The sequence below is a fragment of the Danio aesculapii genome, chromosome 4, assembly GCF_903798145.1.
Source record: "Danio aesculapii chromosome 4, fDanAes4.1, whole genome shotgun sequence".
NCBI lineage: Eukaryota > Metazoa > Chordata > Actinopteri > Cypriniformes > Danionidae > Danio > Danio aesculapii.
Genome location: NC_079438.1, coordinates 57,366,850 through 57,391,102, shown reverse-complemented (window position 1 = coordinate 57,391,102; position 24,253 = coordinate 57,366,850). Strand labels below are relative to the sequence as shown.

Below are 24,253 nucleotides of genomic sequence, written 5' to 3'. Positions count from 1 at the left end.
CATTTATATTATTTTCATTTATATTATATTATATTATATTATATTATATTCATTTATATTATATTATATTATTTTCATTTATATTGTATTATATTATATTATATTATATTATATTATATTATATTATATTATATTATATTCATTTATATTATATTATATTATATTATATTATATTATATTATATTCATTTATATTATATTATATTATATTATATTATATTATATTATTTTCATTTATATTATATTATATTATATTATTTTCATTTATATTATATTATATTATATTATATTATATTATATTATATTATATTATATTATGTTCATTTATATTATATTATATTATATTATATTATATTATATTATTTTCATTTATATTATATTATATTATATTATATTATATTATATTATATTATATTATATTATTTTCATTTATATTATATTATATTATATTATATTATATTATATTATATTATATTATTTTCATTTATATTATATTATATTATATTATATTATATTATATTATATTATTTTCATTTATATTATATTATATTATATTATATTATATTATATTATATTATATTATATTATATTATATTATATTCATTTATGTTATATTATATTATATTATATTATTTTCATTTATATTATATTATATTATATTATATTATATTCATTTATATTATATTATATTATATTATATTATATTATATTATATTATATTATATTATATTATATTATATTATATTATATTATTTTCATTTATATTATATTATATTATATTATATTATATTATATTATTTTCATTTATATTATATTATATTATATTATATTATATTATATTATATTATATTATATTCATTTATATTATATTATATTATATTATATTATATTATATTATTTTCATTTATATTATATTATATTATATTATATTATATTATATTATATTATATTATATTATATTATATTATATTCATTTATGTTATATTATATTATATTATATTATTTTCATTTATATTATATTATATTATATTATATTATATTATATTCATTTATATTATATTATATTATATTATATTATAATATATTATATTATATTCATTTATATTATATTATATTATTTTCATTTATATTGTATTATATTATATTATATTATATTATATTATATTATATTATATTATATTCATTTATATTATATTATATTATATTATATTATATTATATTATATTATATTATATTATTTTCATTTATATTATATTATATTATATTATATTCATTTATATTATATTATATTATTATATTATATTATATTATATTATATTATATTATATTATATTATTTTCATTTATATTATATTATATTATATTATATTATATTATATTATATTATATTATATTATATTATATTATATTATATTATTTTCATTTATATTATATATATTATATTATATTATATTATATTATATTATATTATATTATATTATATTATATTCATTTATGTTATATTATATTATATTATATTATATTATTTTCATTTATATTATATTATATTATATTATATTATATTATTTCATTTATATTATATTCATTTATATTATATTATATTATATATATATATTATATTATATTATATTATATTATTTCATTTATATTATAGTATATTATATTATATTATATATATTATATTTTTTCATTTATATTATATATTATATTATATTATATGATATTCTATTATTTTCATTTATTCATTATATATATATTATATTATTATTATATTATATTATTTTCATATTATATTATATTATATTATATTATATATATTCATATTATATTATATTATAATTATTTTCATATATTATATTATAATCTTAATTATATTATATTATATTATATTATATTATATATATATATTCATTTATGTTATATTATATTATATATATTATATTATTTAATTTATATTATATTATATATATTATATTCATATTATATTATTTTCATTTATATTATATTAATTATATTATATTATATTATATTATTTTCATTTATTATTATATTAATATTATTTATATTATTATATTATTTTCATTTATATTATATTATATTATATTATATTATATTATATTATTTCATTTATATTATATTATATTACTATTATATTATATTATATTATATTATATTATATTATATTATATTATATTATATTATATTCATTTATGTTATATTATATTATATTATATTATATTATTTTCATTTATATTATATTATATTATATTATATTATATTATTTTCATTTATATTATATTATATTATATTATATTATATTATATTATATTATATTATATTATATTATATTATATTATATTATTTTCATTTATATTATATTATATTATATTATATTATATTATATTATTTTCATTTATATTATATTATATTATATTATATTATATTATTTTCATTTATATTATATTATATTATATTATATTATATTATATTATATTATATTATATTATATTATATTATATTATATTCATTTATGTTATATTATATTATATTATATTATATTATTTTCATTTATATTATATTATATTATATTATATTATATTATTTTCATTTATATTATATTATATTATATTATATTATATTATTTTCATTTATATTATATTATATTATATTATATTATATTATATTATATTATATTATATTATATTATATTATTTTCATTTATATTATATTATATTATATTATATTATATTATATTATTTTCATTTATATTATATTATATTATATTATATTATATTATATTATTTTCATTTATATTATATTATATTATATTATATTATATTATTTTCATTTATATTATATTATATTATATTATATTATATTATATTATTTTCATTTATATTATATTATATTATATTATATTATATTATATTATTTTCATTTATATTATATTATATTATATTATATTATATTATATTATATTATATTATATTATTTTCATTTATATTATATTATATTATATTATATTATATTATATTATATTATATTATATTATTTTCATTTATATTATATTATATTATATTATATTATATTATTTTCATTTATATTATATTATATTATATTATATTATATTATATTATATTATTTTCATTTATATTATATTATATTATATTATATTATATTATATTATATTATATTATATTATATTATATTCATTTATGTTATATTATATTATATTATATTATATTATTTTCATTTATATTATATTATTATATTATATTATATTATATTATATTATATTATATTATATTATATTATTTTCATTTATATTATATTATATTATATTATATTATATTATATTATATTATATTATTTTCATTTATATTATATTATATTATATTATATTATATTATATTATATTATATTATTTTCATTTATATTATATTATATTATATTATATTATATTATTTCATTTATATTATATTATATTATATTATATTATATTATATTATATTATATTATATTATATTATATTCATTTATGTTATATTATATTATATTATATTATTTTCATTTATATTATATTATATTATATTATATTATATTATATTATATTATATTATTTTCATTTATATTATATTCATTTATATTATATTATATTATATTATATTATATTATTTTCATTTATATTATATTCATTTATATTATATTATATTATATTATATTATATTATATTATATTATTATATTATATTATATTATATTTATTTATATTATATTATATTATATTATATTATATTATATTATTTTCATTTATATTATATTATATTATATTATATTATATTATATTATTTTCATTTATATTATATTATATTATATTATATTCATTTATATTATATTATATTATATTATATTATATTATATTATATTATATTATATTTTATTATTTTCATTTATATTATTTTCATTTATATTATATTATATTATATTATATTATATTATATTATATTTTATTATTTTCATTTATATTATATTATATTATATTATATTATATTATATTATATTATATTATTTTCATTTATATTATTTTCATTTATATTATTTTCATTTATATTATTTTCATTTATATTATATTATATTATATTATATTATATTATAATATATTATATTATTTTCATTTATATTATATTATATTATATTATATTATATTATATTATATTCATTTATATTATATTATATTATTTTCATTTATATTGTATTATATTATATCATATTATATTATATTATATTATATTATATTATATTATATTCATTTATATTATATTATATTATATTATATTATATTATATTATATTATATTATATTATTTTCATTTATATTATATTATATTATATTATATTATATTATATTATATTATATTATATTATATTATATTATTTTCATTTATATTATTTTCATTTATATTATATTATATTATATTATATTATATTATATTATATTATATTATATTATATTATTTTCATTTATATTATATTATATTATATTATATTATATTATATTATTTTCATTTATATTATATTATATTATATTATATTATATTATATTATATTATATTATTATATTATTTTCATTTATATTATATTATATTATATTATATTATATTATATTATATTATATTATATTATTTTCATTTATATTATATTATATTATATTATATTATATTATATTATTTTCATTTATATTATATTATATTATATTATATTTTATATTATATTATATTATTTTCATTTATATTATATTATATTATATTATATTATATTATATTATATTATATTATATTTTATTATATTATATTATATTCATTTATATTATATTATATTATATTATATTATATTATATTATATTATATTATATTATATTATATTATATTATTATAAAAAATTATTTAAACATTAATTATCATATTCAAAAATATATTCATGCAAATTTAATTTGCATTTAATTTGAGTTTGTTAAATTCATTTCCTTTTTAAAATTAAAATGGCCACTTATATCTTCAAACCCTTACGTCATTGCAAATTTGATTAACATATACATAAAAAATGATGTGTGATTAATATCAAACAATAAGATTTAAAACATAATATTTATAATCTTAAATTATTTAAATGAATATTTAATTTCAAATAATTTAGTAATTAACGCTGGGCGTCACAGTGGGTAGCACGATCGCCTCACAGCAAGAAGGTCGCTGGTTCGAGCCCCAGATTTTTGCACTATTATTATTATTATTATTATTATATATTATTACAAACACAATTCTTGAGTTATTTTGGGAGAACTTAATTTTTTATGTCCAATACACTCAAATTTGATAGTTAACTTGATTGATTTGTATTGAGACAACATGAATGAATTGTGTTGAACACTGCCGATTTTTAACTGTGTGACTATGGCATTCACTACTAAAATATAACACGTTCAAGATTTAATATGCACATTTATACTTATCTTACATTATTTATTTATGTGTGTGTGTGTGTGTGTGTGTGTGTTTGTGTGTGTGTGTGTGTGTGTTAGTGTTTGTGTGGTGTTTATGTGTGTGCAGTATTTATGTCTCTCTCTTTACGTGTGTATTCTTATCTCACATCATAAAACAAAACAAAACAATGCTAATTTTGGACCTCATTAGTTTTCATGCAAACACACACAAAACACACACACAGTCATGCAATGCAACTCATAATTAGCAGATGCGAAGAACACACACTGAGAGAAAACGATAAACAATGATGCGGGTGGTCATGTGATCGGGTCAGACAGCAGATGATTGGCTGTTTGGGCAGAATGAGAGAGCGCAGGCAGGCAGGCAGGCAGGCAGGCAGGCGTGCGGCGGTGAGATGGAGCGGACAGATGCATTGTGGGTAGGAGGACAGGAGGACGTACCTGGCTCAGGTAATTGTCCCTCCGGGGGCCCTGCTGGGTACTGAGACTAACTACACTGGCTGAACGTACCATAGGCGTCCTGTGGCGCACTTTAGTCTGAATACAGCCGTCTTTCTCCAGCTGAATGAGATCGTTGAGAGGATCCCACGGCCGAGTGCTGAAACACAGTATTTCAATGCAAATTTCATTTCAGTTTCATTGTTCGCTTCATTTACTTAATTCAAATTAAATATGCTACTTATTCGATTAGATTTAGATTAGATTCAACTTTATTGGCATCACACATGTACAAGTACAAGACAACGAAATGCAGTTTGGGTCTAACCAGCAGTGCAATAGCAGCAAGTGCAGGTATAGAAAAACTATGGTGATATTTACAGATGGATGTACTATCAACATTATATACAGGTTGTTTATAATGTATATATTTCTTCAAACATGTATTTAATTGGAAATTCTATTTACATATACATAAATAACTATTAATTATTGTATTATTGTATTAACACACATATGCAGACATGGGTTGCACATTTCATGTCTTTACAGCAAAGACAGTCTATTTTATATGCATGTAATGTTTCATTTTTGTATGTTACAATGTATATTTATGTATTTAATAATTAATATATTATAAAATATTAAAATATTAATATATAGGTCCAAAATGAGCATAAAAATGATTACATGTATTATCATTTTTATATGCATATTTAATACCCATTCATTCATTCATTCATTCATTTATTTTTTGCCTTTTAATGGTTTAATAAATCTATAAATATATGTATAAATTTATTATACAACATTTATTTAAATACAGATTAATTTACATATATAAATCTTAAACTTTAAATGCATATATTTAAACAATTTAAATTTATATTTAACACACACATGCAGACAAGAACACATTGGTTTTTGGTTTTATGTGGTTACAGTTGAGACAGTCTAATTTAGATGCATGTAATATTTCATTTTTGGATATTGAAAAGTTACAAACAGGGTCCCAAATGAATATAAAAAATATTACATTTGTTTTCATTCTTAAATGCATATTTAATACCTATTTATTTATTTAATTTTTGCAATTTTAAATGACATTTAATGGTTTAATAAATCTATAAATATATGTATACATTTATTATAAAACCGTTATTTAAAATACAGATTAATTTTCATATTTAAAAATATTTCGATGCATATTTAATGTCAATTTAACTTGAATTACATTATTGAATTAATTATTTTTGTTATTAAAATAGAAATATATTTCTTCAAACATTTATTTAATTACAAATGTTATATACATATACATAAATTATAATTTTTTATTAAAAAGCATACTTTTAAATAACCTAAATGCATATTTAACACACATATGCAGACATTGGTTGCACATCTCATGTCTTTACAGTTGGGACAGTCTATTTTTTATGCATGTAATGTATCATTGCTGGATATTGAAAGGTAACAAATGTGGTCCAAATGCATATTTAATACCTTTGCATTCATTCATTTATTGCAATTTGACATTGGCATAAATGACATTTATTGGTTTAATGAATTAAAAAATATATGTATAAATTTATTATAAAAGCATTTATTTAAAAGCAGAATAATTTACATATTTAACAATAATTCAATGCACATTTAATTTCAATTTAACTTAAATTCCCACTTATTTCTTCAAACACTTATTTCATTGCAAATTTAATTGACATATTATTATAAATTTTTATTTAAAACAACCCTAAATTATTTAAATGCATATTTTAGCTGTCTTTCTGAATGAGATTGTTGAGTGGTATAGTGCTGAAGCACAGTAAAAACACAGTAAATACAACACAATCTGCAGTGCTCAGTCTGTCCACCAAGGGGCGAACAGACACTGATTTTCCAGACTCCTTTTTAAAATTAAAATGTTTTTGTTAAACTAAATGTGTCCTGAAAAGCAAAAATAATAATAATAATAATAATAATAATAATAATAATAATAATAATAATAATAATAATAATAATAATAATAATAATAATAATAATAATAATAGTAATAATAATAATAATAATAATAATAATAATAATAATAATAATAATAATAACAAATTAAACAAAATTCAATGAATAATAATTCACATTTTAGTGACCTGTGAAATTGATATAACTCCTTTTTTTAAATTAAAAGGGTTTTACTAAAACAAAATGTGTCGAAGCTATTGAATTCATAAATCCTGAAAATTAAAAATAGTAATAATAATAATGAAACTAAATTTACCAATAATGAATTTTTAGGGACCTGTGAAATGAATACAGTTTTAGTTTTTATGTTTATTTATTTAACTTTTTGCAAACAAACTTATTATTATTTATTATTATTATATATTATTAAGTTGAACAAAACTATAATAATCCCCCGCCCTTGAAATTGTTAATTTTTTCCCAAATTCAACCCAATCCACTGATTTGATTACATTAATAATTAAAAATCACATATAATCAAATTCATTAAATATTAGGAGTTTTTTATCAGTAATTATTTATTTATTAATAAATGTATTAATTAAATTCATTAAATATTAGGAGTTTTTTATCAGTAATTATTTATTTATTAATAAATGTATTAATTAAATTCATTAAATATTAGGAGTTTTTTATCAGTAATTATTTATTTATTAATAAATGTATTAATCAAATTCATTAAATATTAGGAGTTTTCTATCAGTAATTATTTATTTATTAATAAATATATTAGTGTTTATTTATCAATAATTTAGATGTACAGCTTTTTATATTTCAATTGTTTTCTAGATTTAATTGTTTAATGTTTTTATTGCATCTTTTTATTAACTATTAATCACGAAACACATTGAAACAAGTCGACAGACTGGCCATTTTAACAATGCTAAAGAAAGACAAAATAAATTATATTTATATTCATAATTAATCAAATAACTGTAAATAAAACTAATAAAAATGTATAATGATAATAAATAAATAAACAAACAAAATGACAGTATATAAAGATAAAAATATAATAATAAACAATTGTTTAATTAAAGATCAATAATTAAAAACTAACTCTCTAATCAAGTGAATAATTCTGACTTCATCTATACATGCTCTTACTCAGCGTATCGGTAATGCCACTCTCCGGTTGCGGGGTCCTGCTCGAACAGCGCCGGCGTCCACTCCTCACACTTAGCCTTGCGCTCGCGGGCCGCTTTCCTCTGCGCCTCCTCCAGGATGAACTTCTCATTGGTGGCCTCCGTCTGGTCTTTATTATTGATGGCGCGGGTGACGTGCTGCCAGAGCCTGCAGGAAGAGAGCGTGCCTCTTGATTTACAAATGAATAAGTAGGAAAGGCTTGTTTTGCAGTGCTGGCAGCTTAATCTGATGGGATGGGTGGGATAAAATATCAGCACACCGGATGATCAGGAGGGCTCAGTGTTACCTTTCAGACTCAAACTCGGCTTGTTCTTCTGGAGGGACGGTGCAGCGGGTCAGTCTCTGCTGTCTGAGCTCAGGCGTCGGGTTCCAGAAGGTCTCCAGCTCTCCCGTCTTCTTATCATTGATGAACACTTCACTGTCCTGCAGAGCAATAGTTGGGTAAACTCATCATAACATGATTTATTGATTATTATTGAACAGAAGTGTGTAAATCCTCGCTCACGCTGATCATGATAGAGTGATTTACTCAGTGATAGATGGATGAACACTCACCCAGTGGCCCTCCAATGTGGCCAGCACCTCTTTCCCCAGTTTGATCTTCCCGCTGATCTGATTGACGCTGTCGCTGCTGCCGAGAAACGGCTGAAACACACACACACACACACACACACATCCATCATGAGGCTGACACACTCACTGTTCATGTGTTTGTGTTTTTGTACTACCGATCCTCCGAATGATCAAACACACACTGCTACTGTACGATAACACACACACACACACACACACACACACACACAAACAAAAACAGACACACACACGCACTCACAAAGACATAGACACACAGAGATACAAACACACATAATCGCACGTGAAGACACACACAATCGCAGATAGACAGACACACATACCCGCAGACACACACACACACACACACCCACATGCACAAACACATAGAGGCACAAACAAACACAAACGCACACAGACACACTCACTCACAAAGACACACAGAGACACATACACACACACACACACACCCACATGCACAAACACATAGAAGCACAAACAAACACAGAGAAACACACAAACGCACACAAACACACTCACTCACAAAGACATAGACACACAGAGACACATACACACACACACACACCCACATGCACAAACACATAGAAGCACAAACAAACACAGAGAAACACACAAACGCACACAAACACACTCACTCACAAAGACATAGACACACAGAGACACATACACACACACACACACCCACATGCACAAACACATAGAAGCACAAACAAACACAGAGAAACACACAAACGCACACAGACACACTCACTCACAAAGACATAAACACACAGAGACACATACACACACAGATGCACGGACATGGACAAGCACACGCAGACAGAAATACACACAGACAAGAACAAACAGATACAGAAACACACGCACAGATATGCACAAACACACACACACACACACCTTGAGCTTGAACTCCAGTTGTGCGCTGTAGCCCGTCTTCTCACAGGCGATGCACACCTGACCGCCGAGCTCCAGAGTCATTGTGCCATACAGGATCCCTAATAGACACACACACACACACACACACACACACACACACACACACACACACACACACACATTAACCCACATATCTGTGTATATTAGTGTTAGTCAATATACTTGTGCGTGAATATGTGTGTGTGTGTGTGTTTTGTGATGGACATTAATGCAAAAGTCACATCACAGGACAGACAGAGCAGATTACATGATGCTTGCTAAACTAGTCTAAGCTCAAGTCTCCAGGAGACGAGGCTCTGGTAACACTTCATAATCAAAAAGAACCATGTAGGAATTAAGAATTAGCATGATTTATAGGGTGACACAGTGGCTCAGTGGTTAGAACTGTCTCCTCATTACAAGAAAGTCGCTGGTTCGAGTCCCTGCTGGGTCAGTTGGCATTTCAGTGTGGAGTTTGCATGTTCTCCCCGTGTTGGTGTGGATTTGGGTGCTCCGGTTTCCCCCACAGTCCAAACACATGGGCTATAGGGGAACTGATGAACTAAATTGGCCATAGTGTATGAGTGTGTGTGTGAATGAGTGTGTATGGGTGTTTCCCAGTACTGGATTGCAGCTGGAAGGGCGTAAAACATTTGCTGGAATAGTTGGCGGTTCATTCCGCAGTGGCGACTAAGGGACTAAGCTCAAGGAAAAGAAATGAATTAATGATTTATATATAAGAGATGGGCAACTTCGGTCCTGGAGGCCGCTGTCGTGCAGAGTTTAGCTCCAACTCCAATCTGCCTACAGATTTCTAGTGATCTTGAAAACCCTGATGTTCATGTATATATATATATATATTAGGGATGCGCGATATATCAGCAGCCATATTGATATCAGCTGATAAATGCTTTTTGAAATGTTATCGTTATAGGTCCAATATTAAAATTTGACCGATATCTTTAAGCCGATGGATTATGTAATTGTACAGACTGCCTGCCTTGTTCAGACTTATCCAGTTCACTATAATGAAGCTTTCCTCACATTGTTTATTCCTTCGAAGTCCGTCCTTTCTTTGTGTGGTATTGCTCTGTGTTAATAACTCAGCAAGTAACCAAAGTCCCAATTGTAGATATGTTTGAGAGAGTGTAAAGTTGTCCACTGTATACAAATATAACATATTGAAATATTTTTAGGCTAATATATATTGGTTATCAACCTCCTTACAGTTTTTACGATTGCCAACACACTAAAATTGAACTTTTCCCACAATTAGCAAAGCCCAGTACTAGGAAACACCAATACACACTCATTCACACACATACACTAAGGCCGATTTAGTTAATCAATTCCCCTATAGCGCATGTGTTTTGACTGTAGGGGGAAACCGGAGCACCCGGAGGAAACAACACCGGGAGAACATGCAAACTCCACACAGAAATGACCGCTGGTCCACTCGAACCAGCGACCTTCTTGCTGAGAGGCGACAGTGCTAACCACTGAGCTACTGTGCCGCTACTGTGACTGTCTTTTTATTAAAAGACATATAAAGTGTTACCACACTGTCCAACACTAACTAAACCAAGACTCTAAACTGAAACTGCACCTGTATCTAAATGAGTGCAAATTAAGTGTAAACATACCTAGATGAGTCCCTACAGAAGACAACAGCACAGGGTTAGTGGAGGGTATCTGTGTGTGTATGTATGTGTGTGTGTGTGTGTATGCTAAAATATCAACCATTAGCAAATGCTTTGAAATGGTGTGGCTACAACACAAAGCTAGTTGTTTTAAGTGAAGTTTCACAAACTAATTTCGAGAGGAGTACGTGATATGATTGACTGCAGCTGGCCACTCATCTACATTCACTAGTTAGCCAATCAGATAAACCCCAACTCACTATAAGTAGCCTAGCTAGAACTACTCTCTTATCTTCGTTTTCCAAAGAAACCCCCCATCCACCATTTCTCCTCCTTTCTTCCTTTACAGCGGGGAGCTCTCGAGAACCACCTGATCTCGTACTCCCCTCAAATGCTCTATGGACCAGGCGGGAGCCCTGGGCTCATCTATCTCCGAGCTCAGGGTTCTCTCCTGGGACAGCATGCCGAACCTGCTAACAGTTGTCAAACAATATCTAAGTGTGAACTCTTGAATCTATGGTAGCCTGGTTCATAAACTGTGTGTGAGAGGATTACAAAGTCTCTAAGCAAATTGCCAAATACTGCTCTGTGTCTGCAATAATAGGCAGTCTGCATGTTAGGAAAAGACAATGCCATCTCTATCCATAACCTGCAGCTATTCCCTTATGTATCTATTTATTTACTTCCTTGTGCAGCACTGATTTAAGCCTTTAATATTGTCCTGTAAAAGATATTCAGTGATTGTATTTATCTGCACATCGCTTGTACTGTGAAACATCATGGGCTCTTTACGATTATTTGTATGCTGTGTTGCTTTAATTAGTGTTAGTCATCCCAAATAAATGAATCAAACGTGTTCGTGGACAGACCTTTGCAGTGAGCGTACGGCATGTTCATCACATAGTCCTCCCCTCGGTTCAGAAACGTCAGTCTCGCTTCACCATCCAAGATGGCCGAGAGAGAGTTTCCTGACAAACACGACATTAAATGCACTATCAGCCATGTGTGTTATACAAAAATAACAAAGCACAGATAAATAAACCAAAGCTATATACAGACGAAGCCAGAAGTTTACATACACTGTAGAAAAAGACACATGAGCATTTAAAAACAGTCAGATGTTAATGTGACTAAACTCTTGCTCTTTTAGGGAAGTTTTATTATCACATTCTGTTGTGCTTAATAGCAGAATAATGAGAGAGATTTAGAGAATGTGTTATAACTTTTCTTGAAAGTCAAAAGTTTACATACAATAAGATTATTCTGCCTCTGAATATGCTCAGATGATGGTGTCAAGGTTTTGGAAGTTTCTGATTGGCTAATTCAGTGTTTCCCAACCCTGTTCCTGGAGGCACACCAACAGTACATATTTTGAATGTCTCCCTTATCTGACCCATTAACTTCAGGTGTTGGAGTCTCTTCTAATCTTCTGATGAGGTGATTCAGGTGTGTTTGATTAGGGAGAGGTTGAAAATGTGTACCGTTGGTGTGCCTTCAGGAACAGGGTTGGGAAACACTGGGCTAATTGACAACATTTGAGTTCATTGGAGGCACAGCTGTAGAATAGTATTGAAGGAAAACCTCAAACAAGTGGATCAAATTGGATTTGCATTGTAAAGCTTAAATACAAGATAAAAAGCTTGTATTTTTTATATGTGGTAAGTTTTTAGTTACTACACTCTCTAAATAACTCAGCTTTTGGAAAAATTCTGAATATATATTACTTAATTCTGCACAGAAATGTCAACAAAAAATGACTGCAGATTCTGTCTGGCCCTAGTTATCGGTTATAGGTATCGGCCTAAATTGTGACATCTTCTTCACTTCTTCATTTCATATCTTACCGTAAAACTTGGACTTGGCCAAGATGCTGCCACTGAGACAAAAGCCATCCTTCCTGTTACTGACGTAAAACGCTGAAACTGGAGGATGATGAGATACCTGGAAACGAGAGCGTGTATTAGGGTTGGGAATCTTTCAAGATCTAACATTTCACTTACACTTAATATATACAGCGGAATGAACTGCTAACTATTCCAGCATACGTTTTTTGCAGCTGATAGCCTTCCAGCCACAACCCCAGTGCAGGGAAACATCCAAACACACTCGCATTCACACACGCACTCATACACTACAGCCAATTTAGCTCATCCATTTCCTCTATGACTGTGGGGGAAACCGGAGCACCCGGAGGAAACCCACACCAACACGGGGAGAGCATGCAAACTCCACATTGAAATGCTAACTGACCCAGCTAGGACTCGAACCAGTGACCTTCTTGCTGTGAGGCGATAATAACTAATTCTAATTAACTATTTAATTCAAATAACAACTAACTAATGTATTTTGTTCTTGAGATGATTGACAGTACATGCTATATTACTTTTACAAGATCAAGGACTCAGGTTAAAACACAAACAGTTTTCTGTACCTGCTCTGCGATGTAGAAGGTTTTGCTGTTGGTCCTGCTGTGGATCCATAAGCAGCGATATGTTTCTCCGATAATGGGGTTGTACGGCTTCTTTAAACCCTGCCAGTTAAGAAAATGATGAAGATGTTATGAAAGACTGACTGATTTGAGATGCCTGAGGGGTTTATTGTGGCCGTGTGTTTACCTTTGGCTTCTTGTAGAATCCAGAAATATACCATTTGACCACTTTCTTCATTCGGTTATAGGCGTTTTCCTCCACCGCCGCTCTGCTCACATCAATACACACAATTACGAGACAGAAAATATGATGATAAACAATAAGTTGCTCAAATCTGATTCATTAACTTAGCATTATACTAGTTATAATTTATTATTATTGCTGGTAACTTTTTACAATAAGGTTGTATTAGTTAATGCTAATACATTAATAACTAACACAGGATTTCTACAGGTTTCATCAAGTCAAATTTAAGACTTTTTAAGACGTTTTTAAAACCATTTTAAGACCATAACGAATGAAATTTCAGACTTACATAAGGCTAACCCCAGAAGATTTTTTAATGGCCAAGTTAAAACCTTAAAAAAAACTTAACATCTGTAATAAAAACATATGTTATTGTAAGGAAGATAATTAAACCATATTAATAAGTAAACAGAGTTAATAAATAAATGTTTCTGAAAAGTTTTATTGAAATATATCCGCTTGTTAAGTGTGACGTCACGCGAAGCGGCTTCCGGGTCCAAGCTCTCTATCAAACTGTATGGGCATACTCATGAAATGGTAATAATAAATGTTTACTAAGCGCTGTAATACTGTCGAAAATCACGATCACAATTTATATATAGATATATATATATATATATATATATCCATGCTTAATATCCGATGACCAGAAAGTGATTCATTTCTTTATAAATTGTTAACATTTTGGTATTTGTGATGCAGAAAGCCCAGAGATTGTTGTGTACACTATGACTTTATATAAGATTCACTTTAAAGTGTGATGTGAATAAAAGCGGTCATAAACGAATATTTTCTCAATTCAAATGAGTGGCGGCTTGGACCCGGAAACAGTATTACGTACGTTACCAACACGTCACTACTTAACAGTTAAGTGTTAGTGATTGGATGGGTGTTGGCTCAGTTGGGTAGCTTTACATGGACACAGTAAAATTAAGACCCGTTTCAATTGATTTAAGGCCTACAACACAATATTTCAGTAGATTTAAGACTTTTTAAGGCCTAAAATTTAGTTTTTGAAATGTAAGACTTATAAAGACCCTGCAGAAACCCTGTAACATGAACAAACAATGAACAAAATATTTATTACAGCATTTGTTAATGTTAATTAACGTTAGTGAAAATAAAGGTCCTCATTGTTAACTCGTTAACTCACAGTGCAATAACTAATGTTAACAAGCATGAATATGGATGTTAATAATGCATTAGTAAATGTTGAACTATGAGTAATAAATGCTGTTTAATTTAGTTCATTATTAGTTCATGTTAATAAATACATTAAGTAACATTAACTAATGAAACCTTATTGTAAAGTGTGACCCTGTAATTATTATTATTATTTTTTTTAGCAACTGTGATATTTGTTTTGTAATTTTATATATTTCTAGTGCCATTTTTTAACAATTCATACTATTAATTAATGAACTATTAATTGAAGACATTATTATAAGCCCTCCTGTGAAATTGTGATTCTTATTTTAATTGTTGTTGTTTAACAGAGCAATCGTACAGTATTTACAGTATTTACAATAATATTTTAATTCTGAAGAAAGTCTTATTGCTTTAAGTTTGGATAAAAGAAATAAAAAATCAATATATTTTCAATATTAAATATCATCAACCCGTTTTAAACTTAAGAAATAACTTTTTTATTGACTACAGAACATAGCACCTAATTAACCTAACCTGTATAGTTAACCTAATTAACCCTTTAAATTACACTTTAAACTGAATATTTGTATTTTATAAAATATATCTAGTCAAATATTGTACTGTTATCATAGCAAAGACAAAGAAAATCAGCTATTAAAACTATTAAGTTTTAATCTTAATCTGTTACATTTTATTTTATTTTATTTCATTTGTTATTTATTTATTTATTTATTATTATATATATATTTTTTATTTCATTTTATTATTTATTATTTTTTGTTTTATTTTATTTTATTTTATTATTTTTATTTTATTTATTTTATTTCATTTCATTTCATTTCATTTCATTTCATTTCATTTCATTTCATTTCATTTCATTTTATTTTATTTTATTTTATTTATTTTATTTTATTTTATTTTATTTTATTTATTTTATTATTTATTTATTTATTTTATTTATTTTTTTAATTATTTTATTTTATTTTATTATTTTTCATTTTATTATTTATTTTATTTTATTTAATTTATTTATTTATTTATTTATTTATTTATTTATTTATTTATTTATTTATTATTTATTTATTTGTTTGTTTGTTTGTTTGTTTGTTTGTTTATTTATTTATTTTATTTTATTTTATTTTATTTTATTTTATTTTATTTATTTTATTTTATTTTATTTTATTTTATTTTATTTTATTTTATTTTATTCACAGGCGTCAAACTCAGCAGCTCTGCAATCCTAATTAAACACACCTGATCAAACTAAATCCTTTAGGCTTGTTTGAAACCTACAGGTAAGTGTGTGTTGAAGCAGGGTTAAAACTAAACTGTGCATGACAGCAGCCCTCCAGCAACTGAATCGGAGACCCCTGGTTCATCTTTTTTTTGTTGCATTATTTGTAGTGAATGACACACTGAGTATCTGTGTGTCTCTACGTTGTCTTACTCGGACAGGAAGTCTGCGTGATAGTAATAATCGGAGAGTTTGTCCAGGAATGATCGAGGCTCCAGGATAAAAGTTGGCAGCACCACTTTCGACAGGTCCATCCCGGGTCGAACCTGCTTCAGCAGAGTCCAGATCAGAGATTTATTCTCCTCTGAAACCGTCTCTGTTTGAGATGCTTCACCGGCCTGGAAAACACACACACACACACACACACACACACACACATATATAAAAATATGCACGAACACAGATACACATGCAAGTGCACACACAAACACATAGGCACAAACTGACACACACATAGCGACACACACACACACACACACAGCTTGAAGGACCAGATTGTGTCATATCCACTTCATCGGCCCAGCTGCCTGACGCTAAAATAATCTGAGTATGGAGTTAGCATCTGTGCGTCAATAACACCTCACTACAGCCAAATGTGCTCGAGCACTTCAATTATTCACTATGATAATCTCCTCATTTGCATATTATTCGATTTGATGCAAAGATGATATAACACATACAGAAATACACAGAAATGTTCATACTAATAATAGTAATATTACTAGTATCAAATAATAATAATATTAAAAACTTTGACGGATTTAAGAAGCTGATGAGTGTTAAATGCATCTTGTGAAGACGCTCTATAATGCTCCCGCACCTCTCCGAGCTCCTCGTGGCTCTGCTCGATGTACATGGTTTCTCGCAGCGTCTCGTTGGGATCCAGGTCGATGTACGAGTCTTCCTGTCGCTCTGACGTGTCGCTGTCGCTCTCTTCGCTTTTCTCCATCACCTCGTTCTCCCACTCCTCCTGCTCCTGCTCGTTCTCTCGGTCCGACTTGTCCGAGTACAGATCGGGATCCTTAAACTGGTCACTGTCATTGAACCTTGACGGATCACACCAGCACAACATTTGCGTTAAAGAATATCCCACGTCAATATACAGTTGAAGTCGAAATCATCAGCCCTCCTGTCTAATAAAACTGGGTGGTATAAATGCACTGCCCGGTAAACTTTCAGCATTAAAAAGATGAATATCTGAATAAAATATTGATCTAAAGGAGCGTGACATGAAAGCTGTGTGTGTGTGTGACTCACTGAAAGCCCTGCATATTGTGCGCGCGCAGCAGACTGTAGAAGTTGATGTGTGAATGCTCTGCTGTCTGCGGCGGATCCTCTTTCCCTTCTCTGATCATCGTCCTCTTCAGCAAACTGGAGCATTTCAGAGCCAGCTCAAGAGCATCCATCCAGCACCGACCTGCACACCATACACACACACACACACACAAACACACACACACCTTTATCAGACTGATGCATCCAATTAGACCACACCACACACCAGCTGATTGGTGGAGAGGAGACAAGGAGACAGAGCGGTGAAGCCAACTATGATATGAGGATGGCTAGGAGGCCATGATGGAGGCCAGTGGGCAAATTTGGCCAGGATGCCCCTACTCTTTTTCCAAGGACATCCTGGTATTTTTAATGACCACAGACAGTCAGGATCTCGGTTTAACGTCTCATCCGGAAGACGGCGCTCACTGAGCAGTATAGAGTCCCCTTCACTATACTGGGGCATTAGGACTCACACAGATCGCAGGTTGGCACCCCCTGCTGGTCTCACTAACACCATTTCCGGCAGCAACCTCACCTGGTCTCCCATCCAGGTACTGACCAGGCGCAGCCGTGCTTAGCTTCAGTGGGCGACCACGTGAGAGTTGCAGAGAGGTAGCTGCCAGATAATATATACATTGTATATGTGTGTGTGTGTGTGTGTGAATTTACAGTTGCATGTGTGTGAGAGAGAGAGAGAGAGAGAATGTGTCTCACCGTCTGACTCTGAAGCCGCTCTGAAGATCAGGTGGCTGCTGGGTAATGGCTGTGTGATCGACCCCACAGCTTCACCTTTAGGACCCTTTAGTAGAGACACAATAAACACGGAGTATAACACATATATATTCTATTGTTTAATAAAATATAGAGTATTTAATATCAGGGTATATGCAGGAATCCTAAAGGTAATATCAATACCTTTTTAAAGCCCTTCTCAGAATATTTTTACCTCATCGCCACTTCAACTTCTAATCAGTATCAAACCTTTAACTTAACAATCAGTTGCTAATAAACTGTTGTAGTTAAATAAATCAATGAAGCACAACCGTGCAACAGAACTCGGATAAGCTTGGAAGAAACAAAGCTTGAAAGATTAAATTACGCGGATGTTTTCAGTGACAGGCTTCAGCCACTGTTTAAACTCGTCTTTCTCCAATCAGGAGTACCCAAAGTGACATTTTCCCATCTGTTTCGCTCTGTAGTTTCACTACATGTGGAGAGCGTCACATCACCTTCCTGCATTTGTCACAAACTACATGACATCACCTGGACTGAGGAGCTTGGCCGGGACGTGCCCCAGCCTGAACCAATCACGCCGTTGTTAATATTAGCAGGAAAACGAATATATTTATGCTTTTTTGCAGTCAAACATTTGGGAAAGTTATGGCCCTTAAATGTATTTAAAAGCCTAATTTTACGAGATCTTAAATGTAAAAAGACTTTTTAATACCTTTAATTTTCTCATAAATAATTGATCAACTTTTAATACTCTTTAAGACCCCGCGGACACCCTGTTAATACACATTAAAAGGTTTATCGTCTGTAATTTTTTAATTTTTTATGAAGGCTTTAATTTTTTATAATGCATTTATCAAAACTAACAATAAAAGACATTTATAATGTCACAAAAGATGTCATTTTTTAAAGTTCCCTTTAACTCTATTAATCAAAGATCTCTGAAAAGAAGTAAATCCTGATAAATGTTTGATATTAAAGTGATTTTTGAAGGATGACACAGTAATGATGCTGAAAATTCAGGTTTGCATCTCAGAAATAAATGCTAAACTGTGAACAAATAAAAGTCAGCTATTTTACATGCTAAAAAATAAACTTATTTATATAATGTATAATTTATGGTTCATCTGATATTTATTATTATTATTCCAGCATATTTTACACAGCGGATGCCCTTCCAGCTGCAACCCAGTACTGGGAAACACTCATACACACTCATTCACACACACACTCATACACTACAGCCAATTTAGTTCATCAATTCCCCTATATCGCATGTGTTTGGACTGTGTGGGAAACCAGAGCACCAGGTGGAAACCCATGCCACGGGGAGAACATGCAAACTCCACACAGAAACGCCCATGAGGTGCTGTGAGGTGACAGTGCTAACCGCTGAGCCACCGTGCCAACTGTCAACAAACCAAAACAAATCTATAGATGCTGAGGAGAACTCTCCTCATACCTTGACGGCCCAGATGGACTGTTCCAGCGGATGAAAGAGTTTAAAGCAGAAGCCATCCTTCTTGGACGGTCTCTCGATGAGCTCGCAGGCGTTGAGCAGGACCGTCCCGACCCACTGTCCGTTCTTATTAGTCTTATAGATGAGCAGGACGCCAGGCTTCAGCACACACCACAGCTTCGTCCAGCTCTTCAGCGTGCCCCGGATCTGGAAAATAAAACACACCACTGTCTCATTACAGGAGCCAAAGCTGAAGACCTGCTGAATTTGATCACTTCATCAATGCATCACTGCGATAATTAACATCAGCTCTTAAATCCAGCAGAGACGTGAAGATGGCAAAATGAAGAGTGCTGTTCACTTTTAATCCTGTTTTGGTCCGGTTAGTTTTACTAAAGAAAAGACAGAGTAATAATATCAGCTAAGAGCGGAACACTTGCACAGCTCATTGATAACATTAAGAATTGCATTGCATGTGTATTACAAGCTTTTTAAATAGTGTGTTTAAATGTGCAAACGAGGCATTATCTTATCAGACATCTGCTAATGCGCTGACATTTCTGGTTTCTTTTTTGACATCTTTTTTACAGAGGGGGTTTTGGGTATATATTTTTTATATATTCTTTAAAAATAGGTTAAAGGGCACCTATGGTATAAAATCTACTTTTCAAGCTGTTTGGACAGACATATGTGCATGTATGGTGTATAGACTGTCATATTGGGGTGATATAAGCACACCCAGTGCTTTTTTTCAATTTAACAACATAAAAAACGGTGGACCAATTGGAGCTGTTTTCAAATCGACCGCAACCTGATGTAGGAGAGGGGTCCCCCCGCCCACCAATATTGATTGACAGGCGCGTCATCATATCCTCAGTTTGTTGATTCACGTCCGCCATTTTCAGCGTGAGTCGAAGCGATATCACTAAAGGAACACCCTAGCTCTATTTTTAGATGTAAGGCTCATTGGGCTCAACACAAGAGCAATATTCTCCACATTATCGCTCTAATCGGAATTATTGGTTGTATCTTTAGGTAGGTTTGCAAACATGTGTACTTCTCATTGAGTCTACCGTATACTTCAGCCGTTTGCATTTCTCGCGATCCCAGAAGCTCCTTGTGATCTTAACTAGCATGCGTTTTAGAATTCTAAACATCGGTTTCTATCAGGGTATACTCAAGTCGACGGCTGGGCGCCGCAGACCGCTGCAGAAACCTATGTTTAGAATTCAAAAATGCGTGGCGCGGCGATTCGGGACACTTCATGTATCTGCCGCGCCACAGAGAGTGTCTGGTGTGCCGTGTCGCGGCTTCGAGCGGCGCATCCGGTGCCTCAGTCAAAGTTAATTCAGTGTGCATGGTTATTAGTTTCTGTGTACAAGCTCAGCACTTGAAACTAGCACACAGTTGGCTGTAAAACTGTACAAAGACACAAATGATTTTGTACTCTCTGCTTAGTCTGTGTCCGAGTCGTACATGTACGACTGAATGGTGATCCTCTCACTCAAGCTCCTTCTCTGTCTGCCTGTCAGACTCTGTTGCAAATGCAGAGCGGGTGAGCTCATGGCTCCGCCCCCTTGTTACGTTGGGCGGGAAGCTGAAACTAATCTACATGTGAAGCAACACACCCCTAAATCAGCGAACTGTGGACACGCCCCCAACATGACACTTTTTAACACATTATAATAAACAAATCTGAATTGTGTTTTAAACTGAACCTAAACTGGCACACTCAGAACAACCATAATATTAATATTACATCATAAAAAAGAGGTAAACTATGAGGCCTTTAAATCTTTGTAGACTAGAAATATATGTAGTATATATCATTTATTTTGAAAATGCTGGGCAATACATTATAGATTAATTTGATTTTAAAAATATTATATCAATCTTACTTTTTAATTTAACTATAGGGGTGCGGCCAGGTAGGGGGTCCTACAAGACATTGTGCCCAGAGGCCTCTGTATTCTTAATCCGGGCCTGCACAACACCCTAACTTTTTCAGCTTTGTATTTGTTTGCAATGTAATAATGTGCATCGATGATTGCTGTGAAAAGAGCTATACGAGTAAACTTGAATTGAACTGTAGTAATCGAGATATAAATAAATCATTTTAAACTGTAAAGAATCGTTCTGTGTGAATGCTTCCCTTCCATTAGACTGAAACGAAAACCCGGAAACTCAAAATTGACAGCAGACTAAATAGAAAGAAAAGTGCCTGCGGTGTCTTGCTGTAATGCCACACACTGTGGACGCATTACTAAAGAGAAGCAATGAAGAATGAGAGCATTTTGAGAGCTTTTATGTGAAGCGTGCATTATAAAACATGCATTATTAACACGCTCAATGCTCAATCACTCAAAGCAAACCGCAACCAATCAGCCGGACTAAAAGCTCCAGAATAAATGTTCCTCCAGTTTCACCAACTCAAATTTAAGACTTTTTAAGACCTTTTTAAGATCATCAGGAATGAAAATTTCAGACTTATATAGGGCTAAACACAAAGGATTTTTTAAATAATATAAATAAAATAAATTACTTGCCTAATCAAGAAACTAATTACTATTTTTCCTATTTCTACATATTTTGAATAACGTGTCAAATCAAGCAGACCCTAGTTTGCAAACACAAACTTTATTCAAATAATGTATCCACAACAGACTACAATAATATAATAATAATATTAATATATATTATAATAATAATATTAGTTATAAATGGAGTATTGCTGAAAGTTTTATTGAGATGTTATGGACTTAAGATGTTATGACATAAGATATTGTTGATGATTGGATGTGTGCTGGATCAATTGGGTAGCTTTACATAAGCAAAGAAAAATGAAGACCCGGTCAAAATGATTTAAGACCTACAAGACAATATTTCAGTGAATTTAAGACCTTTTAAGACCTTTTTAAGACCATCAAGAATGAAATTTCAGACTTATACAGGACAATGAAATTTAAGACCAATTGTAAAGTTAGGGCTGCACGATTCTGGCTAAAATGTGAATCACGATTTTTTTTGCTTAAAATCAAGATCACGATTCTTTCTCACGATTCTTTAGATGTAAAACAAAGGTTAATATGAGTAGGCTATTATTATTGTTAATTCTCAAACATATCGTCACCTTGGAATTATAAGGATCTGCGTTCTGAAGGATTTTGAGAAATTGAGCTTCAAAGTTTTTGCAATCCATATAGCAAACGGTGTGTGTGTAACATTAGTTTTTTTTTTAAAGTCTTAAAATTTTAAGATCTTAAAATTTTAAATCTTAAAACCTTTTAAGACTAATTAAGGCCTTATTTTCACATTAAGACCTTTTAAGACTAATTAAGGCCTTATTTTCACATTAAGACCTTTTAAGACTAATTAAGGCTTTATTTTCACTTTAAGACCTTTTAAGACTAATTAAG

The 24,253-nt window shown here is 28.9% G+C and overlaps 1 protein-coding gene across 3 annotated transcripts in view; it reads right to left on the bottom strand.

Moving 5' to 3' along the window:
* The window catches only part of osbpl8 (oxysterol binding protein-like 8), a 115,371-nt gene that overhangs the window by 4,316 nt on the left and 86,802 nt on the right, over positions 1-24,253 (bottom strand). For 2 of the 3 annotated variants that reach the window (XM_056456214.1, XM_056456215.1), the window contains 14 exons: positions 20,841-21,044; positions 19,361-19,445; positions 18,626-18,785; positions 18,189-18,414; positions 17,522-17,706; positions 14,866-14,947; positions 14,682-14,780; positions 14,095-14,191; positions 13,120-13,218; positions 10,593-10,690; positions 9,660-9,749; positions 9,391-9,527; positions 9,066-9,251; positions 5,940-6,096 (listed from right to left, as the gene is read on the bottom strand). In XM_056456214.1, the coding sequence (XP_056312189.1) occupies positions 5,940-6,096; positions 9,066-9,251; positions 9,391-9,527; positions 9,660-9,749; positions 10,593-10,690; positions 13,120-13,218; positions 14,095-14,191; positions 14,682-14,780; positions 14,866-14,947; positions 17,522-17,706; positions 18,189-18,414; positions 18,626-18,785; positions 19,361-19,445; positions 20,841-21,044 (1,905 nt within the window). The remainder of the gene's footprint in view (positions 1-5,939; positions 6,097-9,065; positions 9,252-9,390; positions 9,528-9,659; positions 9,750-10,592; positions 10,691-13,119; positions 13,219-14,094; positions 14,192-14,681; positions 14,781-14,865; positions 14,948-17,521; positions 17,707-18,188; positions 18,415-18,625; positions 18,786-19,360; positions 19,446-20,840; positions 21,045-24,253) is intronic. The other variant, XM_056456216.1, reaches the window with a different exon arrangement.